The sequence below is a fragment of the Xenopus laevis genome, chromosome 2S, assembly GCF_017654675.1.
Source record: "Xenopus laevis strain J_2021 chromosome 2S, Xenopus_laevis_v10.1, whole genome shotgun sequence".
Classification (NCBI taxonomy): domain Eukaryota; kingdom Metazoa; phylum Chordata; class Amphibia; order Anura; family Pipidae; genus Xenopus; species Xenopus laevis.
In genome coordinates this window covers 166,980,582-167,002,004 of record NC_054374.1, presented here as the reverse complement: position 1 = coordinate 167,002,004, position 21,423 = coordinate 166,980,582, and the positions used below count along the sequence as shown (strand labels likewise).

Sequence of the window (21,423 nt, the reverse complement as noted above, 5' to 3'; positions counted from 1 at the left end):
TTTATAAATCAAGATTTCAGTCATTGTCTTCATCCTATTAATCCTCTCAAACTCTTGGTCTTGAGTCAGACTTTACCTTCTCATTGTTGCCCTGATGGTGACTCCAGCAACGAAGCTTTCCTTTATTATTTGTCAGCTCTTGAGGAGTAGCAATAAAGGCAGGGGCCCCACAATATCAGGAAACCTGATGGAGACGCAGAGTCTTTATATGAGAGAAAAAAGTGATCCCTTGTCATAAGGTTTGAGGTATGAGACCCTTAGAATATTTGACTGTGTGTCTTCATAACTTAGGGTTATGCCCTAAACATCTTCCAGTCTGTTGTTTAAACCAAATAATGAAATAAGCTTCATCTTGTGGAAATAACATTTCTTAAAATAAGAATAAATAAAATGATGTTACATCACATGACACGTCTGTATCCCTCTCTCAGGGGCAAATTCACTAAGATTCGTAGTTGCGCCAGGCGTAACTTCGCCACACTTCGCCAGGCGTAGTTTCCCCAGCGCTTCGCAAATTCACTATAATCCGAAGTTGCGCTCAGGGGTAGCGTAAGGTTGCGAAGTTGCGCTATCGTTGATTCAAAGGCTAATTTGCATATGGCGCCAAATTCAAATTTCAATGGAGGAATACGTATCAGCACTACAAATGCCTAGAAAACCTTCAAAACATCAAATAAAATTTTTATTTTGCCCTACACATGTGCCCACTGTCTAGGTAAGTTGCCATGACTCAGGAAATTTAGGGGGTTAAGGAGGGGAGCCCCAAAAAATTTTTCGATCTTTTTCAGCCTATCACCCATAATATAGAAAAAACGCCAGCGTTTTTTGGGACTTAGAAAAAATTTTGACTTTTTTTGAAGAGATCCCTATCTACTCTATTGCGCTTCGCCTGGTCTGAGGTGGCGAAGGAAGTCTAGCGTAAAAGGTAGCGTTCAGTACACTGCGCGCGTTAGTGAATTTGCGTAGTTACGTCCATAGCGAAACTTCACCAGGCGTAAGGGTGCGAAGTAACACTAGCGAATCTACACCAGCGTTCGTTAGTGAATTTGCGCAGTAACGAAAATGCCAAACGCTAGCGAAGTAACGCTAGCGTTCGGCGCTTCGGAGCTTAGTGAATTTTCCTCTTAGTCTCTCTGCATGCAGCTTTGTGTCAGAGTCGGTTATATTGACAGACACTTAGCCCGGATACATTATATAGGCAAAGGGAGCTCCCACCTGTCAATCAGACCTGTTAATGACTCCTGCGTGGAGAGACACAGATTGCTAAGAGGGGGATTGGGAAGTGATTTATATTACAAAATTAATTATTTCGATGAGATGAAGCCTCAGACCACGTTTTCATTTTCCTGATAGTTTCCCTTTAATCCCAGTCAATATGTATGTTTAATAGACAGAGATGGAAGATTCTGTGCCAGTGCTGAAAGCAGCCAAACCCCCGACTCCTGGTAACGAATGTATCACTGTAATTAACCTACTTCTCTATATTACGTGTCACTACTCACGGCATCATGGGAACAGCATGAGCTTCAGAGTTGTTACCAAATACAGGACAGGGTTAGTTTCTCTTATTTGTTCTCTTATTTATTATTATTCTTTAATCCTTTTATCAAGTCGGATAGAAATACAGTGCGGTGAGAGGCTGCGGCGCTGCCGAGAGGCATCACATATGGAAACAGATTTGTCCCTCATCACTAAGAAATACATTTATTAGTACATTCTTTGTAACCAACAAGAAACTTGTTGTGTGTGTCAGACACTTTAATAAAGGACATGTACCCCTGAAACTATAGCAGGTAACCCCAATGTTTCTATATATCTGTAACCTTGTTATGAGCTAAGGGGGCCCAGTCTGAAGGTCAGTTAGGGAGAGATTTGGGGTGAGTGTTTATTTGTACCCTGGGTACCCCTGGAACTATAGCAGGGTGACTGTTACCCCAATGTTTCTATATATCTGTAACCTTGTTATGGGCTAAGGGGGCCCAGTCTGAAGGCCAGTTAGGGGGAGATTTGGGGTGAGTGCTTATTTGTACCCTGGGTACCCCTGGAACTATAGCAGGGTGACACCCCAATGTTTCTATATATCTGTAACCTTGTTATGAGCTAAGGGGGCCCAGTCTGAAGGTCAGTTAGGGGGAGATTTGGGGTGAGTGCTTATTTGTACCCTGGGTACCCCTGGAACTATAGCAGGGTGACACCCCAATGTTTCTATATATCTGTAAACCTTGTTATGAGCTAAGGGGGCCCAGTCTGAAGGCCAGTTAGGGGGAGATTTGGGGTGAGTGCTTATTTGTGTCCTGGGTACCCTGGAACTATAAGCAGGGTGACACCCCCAATGTTTCTATATATCTGTAACCTTGTTATGAGCTAAGGGGCCCAGTCTGAAGGTCAGTTAGAGGGGAGATTTGGGGTGAGTGATTTAGTTGTGTGTGCCTGGGGTAGCCCCTGGAACCCACCCCCGTGAAGGTGTTTCTATATAGTTTCTGTAACCGTTGTGTATGAGCATAGTTAGGTGGCCGTCGCAGTTTTAAGGTCGGTTTAGTGGGTAGATGTTGGTGGTGTAGGTTGTTTATTTGTGATGCCTGGTAACCCTGGACTATATGCAAGGTGACATCCGCAATGGTTTCTATTAGTCTGTACCTTGTTATGAAGTAAGGGGGCCCAGTCTGTGAAGGTCATTAGGGGGAGATTTGGGGTGAGTGTTTTATTTGTTGCGACAGGGTCGGAACGCGGAACGTGTCCAGGGCCCCCCCCTCCTGGCCCTTGGGGCTACTTGTAAGGGGTGAACATAATTGCGCTGAGGCGGCGCACAGTGGCGTAAAACGGCGCGCGCATAGTCATGCGAATGTGCCGAATTTTTTTTTATTTATTTTTTAAAAAACTGTTTGGGAGAGGGGGTGGCCCGGCGGGGGACTAGGGGTCGGGGCCCACCGGGTATTTTCCCGGTATCTCGCCGGGCCAGTCCGACACTGTGTACCCTGGGTACCCCTGGAACTATAGCAGGGTGACTGTTACCCCAATGTTTCTATATATCTGTAACCTTGTTATGAGCTAAGGGGGCCCAGCCTGAAGGTCAGTTAGGGGGAGATTTGGGGTGAGTGCTTATTTGTACCCTGGGTACCCCTGGAACTATAGCAGGGTGACTGTTACCGCCAATGTTTCTATATATCTGTAACCTTGTTATGAGCTAAGGGGGCCCAGCCTGAAGGTCAGTTAGGGGGAGATTTGGGGTGAGTGCTTATTGTACCCTGGGTACCCCTGGAACTATAGCAGGGTGACACCCCAATGTTTCTATATATCTGTAACCTTGTTATGAGCTAAGGGGCCCAGTCTGAAGGTCAGTTAGGGGGAGATTTGGGGTGAATGATTATTTGTACCCTGGGTACCCCTGGAACTATAGCAGGGTGACTGTTACCCCAATGTTTCTATATATCTGTAACCTTGTTATGAGCTAAGGGGCCCAGTCTGAAGGTCAGTTAGGGGGAGATTTGGGGTAAGTGCTTATTTGTACCCTGGGTACCCCTGGAACTATAGCAGGTTGACTGTTACCCCAATGTTTCTATATATCTGTAACCTTGTTATGAGCTAAGGGGGCCCAGTCTGAAGGTCAGTTAGGGGGAGATTTGGGGTGAGTGTTTATTTGTACCCTGGGTACCCCTGGAACTATAGCAGGGTGACACCCCAATGTTTCTATATATCTGTAACCTTGTTATGAGCTAAGGGGCCCAGTCTGAAGGTCAGTTAGGGGGAGATTTGGGGTAAGTGCTTATTTGTACCCTGGGTACCCCTGGAACTATAGCAGGTTGACTGTTACCCCAATGTTTCTATATATCTGTAACCTTGTTATGAGCTAAGGGGGCCCAGTCTGAAGGTCAGTTAGGGGGAGATTTGGGGTGAGTGTTTATTTGTACCCTGGGTACCCCTGGAACTATAGCAGGGTGACACCCCAATGTTTCTATATATCTGTAACCTTGTTATGTGCTAAGGGGGCCCAGTCTGAAGGTAGGTGAGATTTGGGGTGAGGGTGAGATTTGGTTAGGGTGAGATTTGGGGTGAGTGCTTATTTGTACCCTGGGTACCCCTGGAACTATAGCAGGGTGACTGTTACCCCAATGTTTCTATATATCTGTAACCTTGTTATGAGCTAAGGGGGCCCAGTCCTGAAGGTCAGTTAGGGGGAGATTTGGGGTGAGTGCTTATTTGTACCCTGGGTACCCCTGGAACTATAGCAGGGTGACACCCCAATGTTTCTATATATCTGTAACCTTGTTATGAGCTAAGGGGGCCCAGTCTGAAGGCCAGTTAGGGGGAGATTTGGGGTGAGTGATTATTTGTGCCCGGGGTACCCCTGGAACTATAGCAGGGTGACTGTCACCCCAATGTTTCTATATATCTGTAACCTTGTTATGAGCTAAGGGGGCCCAGTCTGAAGGTCAGTTAGGGGGAGATTTGGGGTGAGTGCTTATTTGTACCCTGGGTACCCCTGGAACTATAGCAGGGTGACACCCCAATGTTTCTATATATGTGTAACCTTGTTATGAGCTAAGGGGGCCCAGTCTGAAGGCCAGTTAGGGGGAGATTTGGGGTGAGTGCTTATTTGTACCCTGGGTACCCCTGGAACTATAGCAGGGTGACACCCCAATGTTTCTATATATCTGTAACCTTGTTATGAGCTAAGGGGGCCCAGTCTGAAGGTCAGTTAGGGGGAGATTTGGGGTGAGTGATTATTTGTACCCTGGGTACCCCTGGAACTATAGCAGGGTGACACCCCAATGTTTCTATATATCTGTAACCTTGTTATGAGCTAAGGGGGCCCAGTCTGAAGGTCAGTTAGGGGGAGATTTGGGGTGAGTGTTTATTTGTACCCTGGGTACCCCTGGAACTATAGCAGGGTGACACCCCAATGTTTCTATATATCTGTAACCTTGTTCTATATATCAGTATAAGCTAAGGGGGTTCCTGACCTGACAGGAGATTTAGCATGAAGCTGATATTTTCAGGGTCTGGGATTCTCTCCCTGTTGTGCAGTTGGATTCAGTATTAAGGACAGAGCCATTACACAACATGACACATAAATAATATATAATTATAAACCATTGGGTTTCACAGATGTCAGTATCTGTTTAAATGTACAAAAAGTTGTTTATTCATAATATACAGAGAAAATGACAGAATTAATTAAAAGTATTTGTGCCCCGGGATGCGTTTAACAATAGAGCAAAGTGAGGGGGGAGATGAGCCAATGTCCCAGGTGCTGGGGGAGCCTTTGCCTCAGTTGTTTCCTATGGAAAATAAAAATTCAGCAAATAGAAGGAATGATTTGTAGTCTAGCGGGGGATGAGAGACCCCTCGGGGTGCGATGCTGTTAAATCGGCACAGAATGTGTCAGTCACTCGAGAGAAACGGATTTCATGTTCCACTAATTGAACTGAAAGAAACAAAACTCAACTAGGGGGTTGTGTAACAAAGGGACAAACATTGCAGCAGAGCAGCCAATCAGGTGCTTCCTGCATTCGTTGCTATCGGTTACTAGACCTGCAGCAGCCTTTGCCCTTAATAAACGTTCGCACATCACGTCTCTGTTTCCTTTGGAGTTGGCAGTTGACATTTGAGATGTAAAAATTGAAGACTGACAATGGGAAAGACCAGTGAATGCGCCCAAACATCTCAGCCACTGGGCCGGTTGCCCCCTAGAAGATCCATAGGGGCTAAGGTTGCCCCATAGTAGATCCCTTTTCTTCTTTGGTCCCAGGAGCAACAGCTTTATGCAACTTTGCACCCTTAGTGCTATTGCCCAAATATATAAATTATAAATATTAATATAACTATTGCCCACTGAAGTCCCAGTTAATCCACTGCAGCCAAATCCCCCCGTACCCCGGTGCTGCCGAACTCTATAACTACACAATGAACTAACTAGAAGTCAATGAGTGAATTCATTATGGAATCCTGTTTGTGATTAACTTCCGCCGCCTCCTCTTTTATCCTCTCCATCAACTTCACATGGGGGTGTCCTGTCTCAGGGTCACAGCATTTATAATCAATGTATTAATGGAAAACGAATGACACTTTATGAAGCCGAGGATTGGCAAAGCGAGAGGTAGGAAGAGCAATACAATGCAAACAAGTAGTCCGGATGGAAGGGGAGACGTCTGAAGGGTGCAGGGCTAGTTGGCCGGGTGCTGCTGGTGGGTGCTCAGGTCACCTTGAGAAACATTGCCCTTTCTTGTCTCTGTGTTCTATGCCCATAGCAACTGTAACCACATCTCAACCACCATCAACCTCTAAACATTTTCAAAAATAATTTTGTTGTGGGGCCCAGTAATATCAAGTTAGGCCACTGCACTTCAATATTGGACATGAAGCTTGCACTCCATCCAGTCTTTGATTATATCACTCGTTGTCAAGGACAAGGTCTCCAGTTGCAGCAGGAGGCGCTTATTTTACTGCTGGAGGGCTGCATGCTCTATGCCCACATTTCTCCCATTCTCAAAGCCCACAGCTATGTTTCCAATAACACTTAACAAATCCTGTGTTTGTGACAAATACCGAGGCTGATCCTGGCACAACAGCTTGCGGCATCTGTGTGTCGGGAAACCTGGCCAAGCTGTGCCCACAACTGAATCCCCTGGGACGGAGGAGTAAGTGAGAATTGCAGCTCAGGCAAAAAGCCGCACAGATGGGATCTCAGAAGCTGCAGGTGTTTCAGACGCGCAGAGGAATGCGTCTTACAGGTGAGGCTGCGGCACAACATGGCCATCCGGCGACACCTAGTGGAGAATTGTGCAGAATGTTATGCCGAGACAAGATTCCATCTAAAACTCTTTGGGGCAAATTCACTAAGATTCGTAGTTGCGCCAGGCGTAACTTCGCCACACTTCCCCAGGCGTAGTTTTGCCAGCGCTTCGCAAATTCACTAAAATCCGAAGTTGCGCTCAGGGGTAGCGTAAGGTTGCGAAGTTGCGCTAGCATTGATTCGCTAAGTGAAGCGAAGTTACGCTAGCGATGGTTAATTTGCATACGGCGCCAAATTCAAATTTCAATGGAGGAATACGTATCTGCACTACAAATGCCTGGGAAACCTTCAAATCATCAAATAAAATGTTTATTTTGCCCTACACATGTGCCCACTGTATAGTTAAGGTGCCATGATTCAGGAAATGTAGGGGGGAAGGAGGGGAGCCCCAAAAAAATTTTCGATCTTTTTCAGCCTATCACCCATAATGTAGAAAACACGCCAGCGTTTTTTGGGACTTAGAAAAAATTTGAACTTTTTTTGAAGCAATCCCTATCTACTCTATTGCGCTTCGCTTGGTCTGAGGTGGCGAAGGAAGTCTAGCGTAAAAGGTAGCGTTCAGTACACTGCGCGCGTTAGTGAATTTGCGTAGTTACGTCCGTAGCGAAAATTCGCCAGGCGTAAGGGTGTGAAGTAACACTAGCGAATCTACGCCAGCGTTCGTTAGTGAATTTGCGCAGTAACGAAAATGCCAAACGCTAGCGAAGTAACGCTAGCGTTCGGCGCTTCGGCGCTTAGTGAATTTGCCCCTTTGTATCAACTACTCCAGCCAATAGCAATTATTTGGGAACAATCATAAGACTTGTCGGCTGAGTGTCCTAGGGTTCTGTTTATTGATGGGCACATTTTTTCGCCTGCCACGGATTTGTGGCGAAATTCTGCATTTCGCCATCTGGGAATTTTTTTTGCAAAACTGCGGTGCAGAGTAAAACACCCATTGACTTTAATGCATTTGGACAAAAAAGTTTCCGTAAGAAAAAACGCCCATTGACTTTATTGCAATAGGGCAAAAAGTCGCCATTAGAAAAAACGCCCATTGACCTTAAGGGTAAGGGCACACGGGGAGATTAGTCGCCCCAGTGACAAATCGCCTCTTCTTCCCGGTAGCAATCTCTCCGAACTTTCCCGCCGGCTATAATGAAAAAACGCCAGCAGTATGGCACTCGCGGCGCTTCGTTTTCCAAAGTCAACCGCAGTTGCCTCACAAGGAAACTTCCGGCGACTTCGAAAAATGAAGCGCCCAGAAGAAGAGACGATTAGTCGCCGGGCAACTAAATCTCCCCGTGTGACCTTACCCTAATGCATTTGGAGCAAGACAAATTGTTGCACGCAAAAAAAAAACATTTGGACGCAAATTGACTTCAATGCGTTTTGCACATTTTTCGCCATTTCTCTAAGTTGCCGGTGAAGTGAAACAGATTCGCTCATTATTATTTCTGTGAATGAGACCCACGTGCTGAGATTCCTTTATAACCGTCCCATGAATTGAAGGTTCCCTATGAATTTCCATGGAATCAGCTCCGGCACAGACCCTACAGAGTATAACGTCTATTAATGGGGAGACTTCCGTTTCCTCACAATGAGCCCCGTTTCATGTCACTGATTCCAGCAGGTCACTCGCTGGCACAGGGCAAGTTCAAGTGCCGAAATGTCTTTCCTCATCCAGAACTCTCATTCCCTCTCTCTGCTTCTTGGGGCTGCTGGGGGTCACTGGTAAAATAAAGGGAGATAGATCACATTTTGGGGACTTATTTATTCATCTGTTAATTGATGTCACCATTTCATTGTGTTCTTCATAAAACACCTAGAGAGGGATATTCTGAGATAATTTGCAGTTGGTCTTCATTTTTTATCATTTGTGTTTTTTGAGTTATTTAGCTTTTTATTCAGCAACTCTCCAGTTTGCAATTCCAGCCATCTGGTTGCTAGGGTCCAAATTCTCCTAGCAACCATGCATTGATTTGAATAAGAGACTGGAATATGAATAGGAGAGGCCGGAATAGAAAGATAAGGGATGTAAAGTAGCAATAACAATACATGTGTAGCCTTATAAAGAGTTTTGTTTTTTAGATGGGGTCAGTGACCCCCATTTGAAAGCTGGAAAGAGTCCAGGGGATTAAGGCAAATAATTCAGAAACTATAGAACATAAATAATGAAGACCAATGAAAAAGTTTATCATTTTATAACATATTAAAAGTTAATTTAACCAGATAAACCAGAGGTGGACCGTTTATTACTGGAAGATTTACAGAGACCAGACACAGACATGGAGGAATACTAAGGGGTGCAAGAAGGAGCCCCTCATACAGAGAACACTTCACTCCAGCTCTGGCAACGTTCTGCTCTGTTTGAATAAAATCTGTGGCCGGGTGCTGAGCGCTGCATGAGTGGGCACAGGCCAGACCTCTGCTAAGTGTCAGCTGTGGGACAAGAGCAGGACCCTCTCACAGGGGCAGTTTGAATGAAGAGGGGAAGGTTTGGGGAGAGGGAAGGGTGGAGAATATATGAATAAAGGTCGACCTTACCCCCACCAATCTCATTGGCTACATACAGTATATAGTATATAAAGTATATACAGTATATATCTGATATATATCTGGGCACAGACCTACCCTCACAGCTACATACCTGCATATAATGTTATTGCACTTTTCCAAACTGATGCGATTTCTTTTTCCCGCAGGCTCTTCTGCAAGTGGCCAAAAACCTCTTCACGCACTTGGGTGAGTTTTGCATTTTCCATTTTGTACCGCTTCTTTCATAGCCACGTCCTCACCAATACTATTAATCAAAGTGTAACCCAGGAATATGTTCTTTCAATAGTATAATGGGTATGGAAAGAGTTTAGTATTTTCAGGACAGGGTGCAAAGTGCAAAGGATGTGTGCCATCCACCATGGTTTTTGCACTTTGCGCCATCCCTAGAGCAGGGATCCCCAACCTTTAGAACCCATGAGCAACATTCAAAAGTAAATTGAGTTGTGGAGCAACACTAGCATGAAAAATGTTCTTGGGGTGCCAAATAAGGGCTGTGATTGGCCATTTAGTAGCCCCTAGGTGAATTATCAACCTACTTTGAGGCTCTGATTGGCAGTGGTTTATATACAACTAAAACTTGCCTCCAAGCCTGGAATTAAAAAATAATCACCTGCTTTGAGGCCACTGGGAGCAACATCCAAGGGGTCGGAGAACAACATGTTACTCACGAGCTACTGGTTGGGGATCACTGGTCTAGAGGTAGAAGAATAACGGCAGGTCTCTGCACTCATAGCACAAAGTGTTGGTCCCATGAATACAGTGCTGTCTGCCTTTAGCGGTGTTGTATTCACGAGGAGCAGACAGAGGGGGAGTCGTAGGCTGTGGAGTAATTAGATGTTACTGGGCCCCACAGCAAATTCATTTTAGGCCCCCCAACATATGCAGAGTTTTTCCCGTTTTACCAATATATGTTGTAATTGCTCCACTGCAGCCGCAGGTTCTGCTTCCTCTGTAGTTACAGCCCTGCATGTCCCACCTTTCACCCCAATTGGTTATTTAGGGGCGCGGCAATGGGCGTCTGCTTGAATGGAGCCCTGTAGTTAGGGTAGAACTGCTTTGCACCCCCCTTTTCTCTGCACCTTGTGTTGCACCCAAACTCCAGAAACAAGAGCTTTTTACATGAAAGCATCTTTTGTTTCCACTGGCTGTGGTGCTTATCCCCTCAATTTTTTCTAACCTGTATGGTCTGTTTCTGTACCTCGTCCTTGGTACTAGCATTCAATTGAAGATATAGTTGGTGAAACAGTCCAAGGTAGACGCAGAACTTTGCTGCAAAAAATCTTTATTCACACAACATGTTTCGTGCAAAATTGCTTTTTACATGGCCACTAAGAGACAAACATTTTGCTCCCCTTTTGCACTTGCACCGCAGGAGGGGGGTCTCAGTCATGTTCATGTGCAAAAGTCCAGTTTTTGGATTATGATTTATGAGCCCAAGTCTGTGCCTGGGACACCAGGGAAAGGTAAGTAACACGGCGATGCTCTGACACCTTTTTACTTGGTCTCCTTTGTCTGAGGATTATTTACTGATTGTGAAAGAGGGTGACGTCAAAATGAGAATTTGCTTTCCCCTCCCTTGATCTGCAGTAAATACAGTGACCACTGTTCTACCTCCCCTCCCCTCCAGGTGGCGCTGTTACATTTGCACCTACAGTGTTAGTGTCACTAATGATAAAGTGCACCGAGGAGACTGGGGGGATGAAGCACTAGAAATAATTACTGTAATAACAGACCAGCAAGTCTCTTTCTGTGCAGGTTTTATATTGAGTCTGAGCCTAAGATAATACTTATATTCAGCTCCTGCCTATTTATATACATGGACCTCTTCAATAACCGGCATATGCTGCACGGCGGTCACCATGGCAACCACATTTGGTCAGTGGGAAATAAAACCTGCAATTAAAATGTTCCATTTGAGCTTTTATTGCAAACTTGTAATTTTTCCTTCTACCAAACACCATAAAGCCGGGAAATAAGTGCGTTTGTGTCACCTCCATTGTAGCGTCACATCATACACCCCCACCTGCACTACATCATGCACTACATCATGCACCCCCTGCCTGCAATACATCATGCACTCCTTGCACTACATCATGCACCCCCTGCCTGCAATACATCATGCACTCCTTGCACTATATCATGCACCCCTTGCACTACATCATGCACCCCCTGCCTGCACTACATCATGCACACCCCCTGCACTAAATCATGCACCTCTTGCATTACATCATGCACTACATCGTGCACCCCCTGCCCGCAATACATCATGCACCCCTTGCACTACATCATGCACCCCCTGCCTGCACTACATCATGCACACCCCCTGCACTAAATCATGCACCTCTTGCATTACATCATGCACTACATCATGCACCCCCTGCCTGCAATACATCATGCACCCCTTGCACTACATCATGCACCCCTGCCTGCACTACATCATGCACCCCCTGCCTGCAATACATCATGCACCCCTTGCACTACATCATGCACCCCTGCCTGCACTACATCATGCACCCCCTGCCTGCAATACATCATGCACTCCTTGCACTACATCATGCACCCCTTGCACTACATCATGCACCCCCTGTCTGCACTACATCATGCACCCCCTGTCTGCACTACATCATGCATTCCTTGCACTACATCATGCACCCCCTGCACTACATGTGTGTGATGTCCAGGAAAACTTGCCAGGTTAAGGGCAAATGAGGTCCTTTCTAGAAGGTTGTGATGTGGCTGCTTTATCCACCACATGGCACATTAGCCCAGTGACTCTAAACAAATGCTCCCTGAATTAGGGCACACGGATCAGGCCCAGGAAGCTAATTCTGGGGGGAAGGGGACACGGGGGTGTCAGAGAAGCTAACGGTGCATTTAGCAATTGGAATTCATATCCTGCAGAATAAACTTTGCTTTCTATGTTTTATTCATTATCAAGTTGTATTTAGGAGCCGTCCAATAACAAGTGGAGCAGTAATTCAGGCTCTGCAGACTCTCATGACTCCTGTTGTTATTGGGAAATAATGTGAGTGATGAGGGAGGTGAGTGAGGATCCATCCCAATGACTCAGCCGCTCGCAGCATCACATCTCCAATTACTGAGCCGACACAGATAATAGGGGCCTGTGCGGTGCCGCCAACCTTATTTTACCCCTGAGACCCCTTTATTGGTAAATCAAATGCCAACACCGAATGTGACACTTGCAGAAGATTTTTTGTTTGACTGATTCTCAGTTTGTGAATATAAAAATTCTATTAATAATATCTGCCGTATCTGAATATAAATGGGAACAAGTCAAGGGATCAGTCACAAAGGGAGTCAGTGTGGCCTTGACTACGGGATCTACATTGGGCCAAATTCACAGCCTCCCTGTCTCTTCTACAGCTTTGCCTCTTCTACACGGAGTCCAGCAAAACCATCAGGGGGTTCTGATTGGTAGAGGGGCCCAGCAGGTTGTCACCTGACTTACAGTGCACTGCATGCTGGGAACATTGCTCAGAGACACATTGCTTTGTCCCTATGGCTTTTGCTATGGGCTTCTCTCTCTCCCAGCAGGAGGCTCCTCCTCAGCCTTAATTCCAGTAGAGGAGAGAGAATTACAAGGGAATGCGAGGATTGGGTGCCAGGAGGGACTCAAGTTCTCTATAAAAAATGTACAGACATTGATGAGACTTTGTGTAACAAAATAAGGACCAGACTCGTAGATTGTACCCAGGGGGGCCCAGAGATGGCACATCCCTAATCATTAAATCATCTGACTCTACATTGGCCAACTAAACCCACCTCCACTCACCAAATACTTTCTAAGCGATACAATGGCCCCTTTGATTGATTCTAGGACTTCTCTTCATCAGTAGAACTTAAGACTTGCCCAGCAGTGTTTGGGGCCACAGTATGGAGGTGGAAGAGGAGCCTGTACACTGGGAGACTGGAGCGGGTTAGGTTGCAGTGTGCACCCTCTTGCTTGGTAATGACTTCTAGGGAGCCTATTGGATGCAATGCAGTCCTATTCGTTACAATTAAAGGCTATTTTAAGCACTTTTGTCATTTACATTCATTATTTATTTATTATTCCAAGATATTAAGGGATACATGTACTGTTAATATGAATGAATTTTGTTACAACAGCGCCACCTTCTGGTCAGTTTCCCACCAGTCTGACCAGCAAGTAGTCAAGGAAGTTGTCAGGAGAAAGAAAGAGGCTGATGTTCTTCTGCTTAGGAAAGATGTGAGAAAGGTTTCTAATTTTATTCCTAAGCAGAAGAACATCAGCCTCTTTCTTTCTCCTGACAACTTCCTTGACTATTACCCTCCCAGTTCTTATATTTGGATCCTGACGCAGAAGTCTCTGCCCTGTGGCACCAACTGGTATTTATTTCTCACAGAATGAATGTGCGGCACCGGCAGGCAGTCTCCTTATTGGAAAACTTTAATTTGAGAATTATATGTCTGTGTGTCCTACGGCCGCTAATATTTCCACTCCCCGGGGGTCCATCAATTTTTTCCGTTCCTCAGGAATGGGGGGGGTTAACAACCTCTGGACGGTAATAAATGAAAAGGGCTGTGAGCTCTGTTGTTTAGAGATCAGAGTGGGGCCTGGGGACCACCGGAGCACTTCTAATAAAGGGAAATATACTCATTATATTATATTAGTTATCCTCATCCTTCAGTAGTGACCTCCTTAAATGGATTCTGTCATGTTATGATGTAGTTTTTATTTCTAAATGACACTGTTTCCACTGCAAATAATTCACTGTACAATATAAAATGTCATTCCTGAAGCAGCAAGTGTATTTAGTTGTAATATTGGTGTGTAGGTGCATCTCAGCTCATTTTGCCTGGTCATGTGATTTCAGAAAGAGCCAGCACTTTAGGATGGAACTGCTTTCTGGCAGCTGTTGTTTCTCCTACTCAATGTAACTGAATGTGTCTCAGTGGGACCTGGATTTTACTATTGAGTGCTGTTCTTAGATCTACCAGGCAGCTGTTATCTTGTGTTAGGGAGCTGCTATCTGGTTACCTTCCCATTGTTCTGTTGTTAGGCTGCTGGGGGGAAAGGGAGTGGGTTGATATCACTCCAACTTGCAGTACAGCAGTAAAGAGTGACTGAAGTTTATCAGAGCACAAGTCACATGACTGGGGGCAGCTGGGAAACTGACAATATGTCTAGCCCCATGTCAGATTTCAAAATTAAATTGACTGCCCCTCTATAAACTGATATAAGTGTGTTCTTGCCCCATCCAGTGAATTTCTCTAAACCAATGCAGGAGACTCATTGCTGAGCAGGACACTGGCCAGTGCAGGAGATTAGATCAGAGGGAGAGGTGAGAAGGGAGGACAAAAAAAAAGCAGAATCTGGAATTTGTAAGTACAGGGATGGGACCTGTTATCCAGACTGCTTGGGACCTGGGGTTTTCCAGATAATGGATCTTTCTGTAATTTGGATCTCCATGCCTTAAAGTCTACTAGAAGATCATATAAACATGAAATAAACCCAATAGGCTGGTTTTGCCTCCAAAAAGGATTAATTATAACTTAGTTGGGATCAAGTACAAGCGACTGTTTTATTATTACACAGAAAAAGGAAATCATTTTAAAAGATTTAAATTATTTTATTATAATGGAGTCTATGGGAGATGAAAAAAAAGGAAACACCAGCACATAGTGGGTAATGCTAGCGGGAAGAATCTTGCTGGTTTATTGTGGATGCAGCGTTTCGGGGCATAACCTCTTTGTCAACGCCTCCCGAAACGCTTCATCTGCAATAAACCAGTAAGATTCTTCCCGCTAGCATTACCCACGATGTGCTGGTCCTTCTTTTACCCTGAATTTGAGGCTGCCAATTCCTCTTCCGCCGAGCACCTGGGATTCGCATTTATTCGGACGGCCAGGGTGTGCGAGGGTATTTCTACTTTTCATCTATGGGAGACAGTCATTCTGTAATTTGTAGATTTATAAATAACGTATTCCTATACCTGTGCAGCTACGGGAGCTTTTATCCAGAATTCTCAGGACCTGGGGTTTTCCAGATATTGGGTCTTTCTGTAATTTGGATCTCCATACATGATGTCTACTAAAAATTATTTAAACATTAAATAAAGCCAATAGACTGGTTCTGCTTCCATAAAGGATTAATTATATGTTTTTGGGATCAAGTACAAGCGACTGTTTTATTATTAAAGAGAAAAAAAGGAAATCAGTTTTAAAATTTTGAATAATTTGATTAACATGGAGTCAATAGGAGACGCCTTCCCGTAATTCCTGCTATGAGCAAAATACAGGTAGCAGCCAATGAGCAGTTACTTTTGTCTTCTAGAGAAACAAGTGAAGATCTCATTGGTTGCCACTTGTGCAATTTAGCCCCTATTTTAGTAATCAGTAAATATAGAGTGGGAATTAAAAAAACTAAAAAGTACAGATGAAGAATAACTTGAGTTTGGCGCCACCTAAAGGTGAATTCACTAAGTCTTCTTACATTTCCAATGGGATGTTGGGCAGTGAATTGTTGGATGTCGGGCAGTGAATTGGTGGATGTCGGGCAGTGAATTGGTGGATGTCAGGCAGAGAATTGGTGGATGTCGGGCAGAGAATTGTTGGATGTCAGGCAGAGAATTGGTGGATGTCGGGCAGAGAATTGGTGGATGTCAGGCAGAGAATTGGTGGATGTCGGGCAGTGAATTGGTGGATGTCGGGCAGAGAATTGTTGGATGTCGGGCAGTGAATTGGTGGATGTCGGGCAGTGAATTGGTGGATGTCGGGCAGAGAATTGGTGGATGTTGGGCAGTGAATTGGTGGATGTCAGGCAGAGAATTGTTGGATGTCGGGCAGTGAATTGGTGGATGTCGGGCAGTGAATTGGTGGATGTCAGGCAGAGAATTGGTGGATGTCGGGCAGAGAATTGGTGGATGTCAGGCAGAGAATTGTTGGATGTCGGGCAGTGAATTGGTGGATGTCGGGCAGTGAATTGGTGGATGTCAGGCAGAGAATTGGTGGATGTCGGGCAGAGAATTGTTGGATGTCAGGCAGAGAATTGGTGGATGTCGGGCAGAGAATTGGTGGATGTCGGGCAGAGAATTGGTGGATGTCGGGCAGTGAATTGGTGGATGTCGGGCAGAGAATTGTTGGATGTCGGGCAGTGAATTGGTGGATGTCGGGCAGTGAATTGGTGGATGTCGGGCAGAGAATTGGTGGATGTCAGGCAGAGAATTGGTGGATGTCGGGCAGAGAATTGTTGGATGTCAGGCAGAGAATTGGTGGATGTCGGGCAGAGAATTGGTGGATGTCAGGCAGAGAATTGGTGGATGTCGGGCAGTGAATTGGTGGATGTCAGGCAGAGAATTGGTGGATGTCAGGCAGAGAATTGTTGGATGTCAGGCAGAGAATTGGTGGATGTCGGGCAGAGAATTGGTGGATGTCGGGCAGAGAATTGGTGGATGTCGGGCAGAGAATTGGTGGATGTCGGGCAGAGAATTGGTGGATGTCGGGCAGAGAATTGGTGGATGTCGGGCAGAGAATTATTGGATGTCAGGCAGAGAATTGGTGGATGTCGGGCAGAGAATTGGTGGATGTCAGGCAGAGAATTGGTGGATGTCGGGCAGTGAATTGGTGGATGTCAGGCAGAGAATTGGTGGATGTCAGGCAGAGAATTGTTGGATGTCAGGCAGAGAATTGGTGGATGTCGGGCAGAGAATTGGTGGATGTCGGGCAGAGAATTGGTGGATGTCGGGCAGAGAATTGGTGGATGTCGGGCAGAGAATTGGTGGATGTCGGGCAGAGAATTGGTGGATGTCGGGCAGAGAATTGGTGGATGTCGGGCAGAGAATTATTGGATGTCAGGCAGAGAATTGGTGGATGTCGGGCAGAGAATTGGTGGATGTCGGGCAGAGAATTGGTGGATGTCGGGCAGAGAATTGGTGGATGTCGGGCAGAGAATTGGTGGATGTCGGGCAGAGAATTGGTGGATGTCGGGCAGAGAATTGATGGATGTCAGGCAGAGAATTGATGGATGTCGGGCAGAGAATTGGTGGATGTCAGGCAGAGAATTGATGGATGTCAGGCAGAGAATTGATGGATGTCAGGCAGAGAATTGATGGATGTCGGGCAGAGAATTGGTGGATGTCAGGCAGAGAATTGATGGATGTCAGGCAGAGAATTGGTGGCAGAGAATTGGTGGATGTCGGGCAGAGAATTGGTGGATGTCAGGCAGAGAATTGGTGGATGTCAGGCAGAGAATTGGTGGATGTCAGGCAGAGAATTGGTGGATGTCGGGCAGAGAATTGGTGGATGTCGGGCAGAGAATTGATGGATGTCGGGCAGAGAATTGATGGATGTCAGGCAGAGAATTGATGGATGTCGGGCAGAGAATTGATGGATGTCAGGCAGAGAATTGGTGGATGTCGGGCAGAGAATTGGTGGATGTCGGGCAGAGAATTGGTGGATGTCGGGCAGAGAATTGGTGGATGTCGGGCAGAGAATTGGTGGATGTCGGGCAGAGAATTGGTGGATGTCGGGCAGAGAATTATTGGATGTCAGGCAGAGAATTGGTGGATGTCGGGCAGAGAATTGGTGGATGTCGGGCAGAGAATTGGTGGATGTCGGGCAGAGAATTGGTGGATGTCGGGCAGAGAATTGGTGGATGTCGGGCAGAGAATTGGTGGATGTCGGGCAGAGAATTGATGGATGTCGGGCAGAGAATTGATGGATGTCGGGCAGAGAATTGATGGATGTCGGGCAGAGAATTGGTGGATGTCAGGCAGAGAATTGATGGATGTCAGGCAGAGAATTGGTGGCAGAGAATTGGTGGATGTCGGGCAGAGAATTGGTGGATGTCAGGCAGAGAATTGGTGGATGTCAGGCAGAGAATTGGTGGATGTCAGGCAGAGAATTGGTGGATGTCGGGCAGAGAATTGGTGGATGTCGGGCAGAGAATTGATGGATGTCGGGCAGAGAATTGATGGATGTCAGGCAGAGAATTGATGGATGTCGGGCAGAGAATTGATGGATGTCAGGCAGAGAATTGATGGATGTCGGGCAGAGAATTGATGGATGTCGGGCAGAGAATTGATGGATGTCAGGCAGAGAATGTTGGGGCTCCTATAAAGTCAGTGGTGTAACTAGATGTTACTGGGCCCCCAAAATATCCAGAGGTTGTTCTGTTTTACCAATATATATTGAAATTTCTCATTAAGTAGGGCCGCAGGGTCTGCTTCCTCTGTAGCTACCCCCTTGTTAGATTGATTGAAGTGAATGATTTGCACTTACTCTGCAGGAACAAATGGATTTCCTACTCAGCAGTGTTTTGTCGTGACTGCAGAATATCTATCACTATAAGCCACAGCCGGGATATATCTACCTGTTAGCCCAAGAGCTAACATTCTTCTCTCTGCTCTTTCATTACAGACGACGTGTCCGTCCTTCTCCAGGAAATCATCACAGAGGCCAGAAATCTCAGCAATGCAGAAATGTACGTTTATCACATGATGAACCCAAATCTCTGTGCCTGAACCCCCCAACCCACCTGACTGCAAGCTCTTGTGCATCTAATTCTGCAACATTGTGCTGATAGGCCCGTGATCCAGGTTATTATGCCTTTAGGGATAATGTTCATCCTGTTAGACTACAAATCACAGCACCCAATATCAAGCAAAGGCATCAGGGGATGCTGGGAGTTGTAGTTCAGCAGATGCACGGAATAGAAAATAAAAGGTATTACAGAAATAATGTTGGAAGGTTATTTCCTCTTGAAGATCCCTATTGAGACTTAAGGCAAATGGCCTGTGAATTAATGCGGGGTTAAGGGCAGCCCCTCCACTGGGCCCCAGGTTTGATACTGTGTATATATATATATATATATATATATATAAGTATATATTGTACGTGTTTCTGTCACTTGGTTGGACAGATTCAGTGCAACAGGCAATAATTCATTATAAGAAGCAACATTAGGATCCATCCCATAATTCTCTGCTTTGCCTCATTCCTAGACTGTAAGCTCCCACAACCCCCCCACCCATCTTTCCATCACACTGTCCCCCTCTCCAAAGCCACAAATGGACTGTGCCGTTTAACCCTTGCACTACTGTTCTCCTCTCCTGCCAGATGCTCAGTGTTCCTGTTGGAGCGACATAGTCATGAGCTCGTAGCCAAAGTGTTTGATGGAGGGGTCGTCGATGATGAGGTGAGTGATTAAACAACCCCTGGCGTTAAAGGATAAGTAAAGCTTTAAAATAAGTGTATGTAAAATTGATGAGGGGGCTATTCTAAGGACTTTTGCAATGTACATTCATTATTTATTTTGTTTTTATTCAAGATATTAAGGGATACATGTACTGTTAATATGAATGAATTTTGTTACAACAGCGCCACCTGCTGGTCAGTTTCCCACCAGTCTGACCAGCAAGTAGTCAAGGAAGTTGTCAGGAGAAAGAAAGAGGCTGATGTTCTTCTGCTTAGGAAAGATGTGAGAAAGGTTTCTAATTTTATTCCTAAGCAGAAGAACATCAGCCTCTTTCTTTCTCCTGACAACTTCCTTGACTACTTGCTGGTCAGACTGGTGGGAAACTGACCAGCAGGTGGTGCTGTTGTAACACAATTCATTCATATTAACAGTACATGTATCCCTTAATATCTTAAAATAAATAATGAATGTACATTGCAAAAGTGCTTAGAAGAGCCCCCTCATCAATTTTACATATACTTATCCTTTTAAGCTGAATAGGTACAAATGATAGGGTTTATAACAAGCACCCTGATTGGTTACCCCTAATCCTAGAAACAAACAGCAACATTATTTCGAGTCAGACACTCCTGATATCCGTAACTTGCCAATCATATTCACCGTAGGGTTTTATGACTTTATTGGGAACCCTGCGTGGGACTGAATGCCTAGTGGTACTTAGTCCTTACATACAATGTTGCACCATAACAAGCATCGCAGTGTGTGTGTCTGATACGTTGTGCCTCATGTAAATCCATCCAATCAGGAGCAGTCAGCAGTTCATAGTCATATGTTGATGTTAGACAATGCACGGCTACTTCTTGTCTTTGGTTTTGAATGTTCTCGCTAAACATTTACCTTACAGAGCTACGAGATAAGAATCCCAGCAGACCAGGGTATAGCCGGCCATGTGGCCACCACGGGCCAGATCCTGAACATTAAGGATGCTTATTCACATCCGCTCTTCTACCGGGGGGTGGACGACAGCACAGGATTCAGGACTCGCAACATCTTGTGTTTCCCTATTAAAAATGAAAGTAACGGTAAGTTGCTCTTCGGGTTCAACCACATGGAGGCTTTTACTTTGTCTTGGACCCTCCAGACTGAGTCGACAGTTTATTGGCTCAGGTATGGGCTTCCCAGCAGACTGTCCATTCTTTATCTGGTTATATATCTCAGGAAACATAGAAAATCCTGTTAGGTGAGGACTACAATGGTCCGTTAATGTTCTGCCAAACAGGTCTCCATTATAATCCAGTCCTTGGCCAGGGCAGTTGATCAAATGGTCCAATAGAGTGGGTAGGTGGCCAAACATCTGCTTGCTTGGTAGCCTCACCAGATAAGTTCCCATTCTGGTGGCCTCTTAAAGATGAGCCTAGACAATATGTGACTTAGTTACTTATATAGAAACAGGAATGGACTTACAGTGATGGTGATGACCTTTCTCATGGCCTCAACTTCACTATTGGAGGAATCTAGGAATCTGAGGAATTTATAGTCAGTTGGATGCAGACTTTGGAATCATTTCCATTTTCTTTTGGCATAGGCTTGCCCGATCTTAACTTCTGGGCACTTATTTAGGGATGATTTCTGGCCAGTTGGGTCAAGTCTTCTTTAATCTAAGAAAGTGTTGGTTGAAAAGGGCAGTTCTAATGGCAACACCTGCAGGTAAGTGGGGTATCAAAAACGAATTTAACACCAACAGGCTGTTGTTTCTGAATGTTGTTCCTCATATTCCTGATCAGTTTCAGTAGCAGAAACATCTAAGGACATGACTTTATCCTGATTGGTCAGAAGTTGAACTCACCAATCACGGCAACGTTTCTATACACATTAAATGCAACGGCACATAGGGAAATGTTTCTATTTTTATCTT

General features: G+C 45.3%; 1 protein-coding gene across 4 annotated transcripts in view; it reads left to right on the top strand.

Annotated features, from left to right (window-relative positions):
* LOC108710079 (cGMP-dependent 3',5'-cyclic phosphodiesterase) overlaps nucleotides 1-21,423 on the top strand; it is a 313,782-nt gene that overhangs the window by 275,258 nt on the left and 17,101 nt on the right. For all 4 annotated transcript variants that reach the window (XM_041584657.1, XM_041584656.1, XM_041584655.1 and 1 more), the window contains 4 exons: nucleotides 9,478-9,517; nucleotides 18,731-18,794; nucleotides 19,430-19,508; nucleotides 20,413-20,590. In XM_041584657.1, the coding sequence (XP_041440591.1) occupies nucleotides 9,478-9,517; nucleotides 18,731-18,794; nucleotides 19,430-19,508; nucleotides 20,413-20,590 (361 nt within the window). The remainder of the gene's footprint in view (nucleotides 1-9,477; nucleotides 9,518-18,730; nucleotides 18,795-19,429; nucleotides 19,509-20,412; nucleotides 20,591-21,423) is intronic.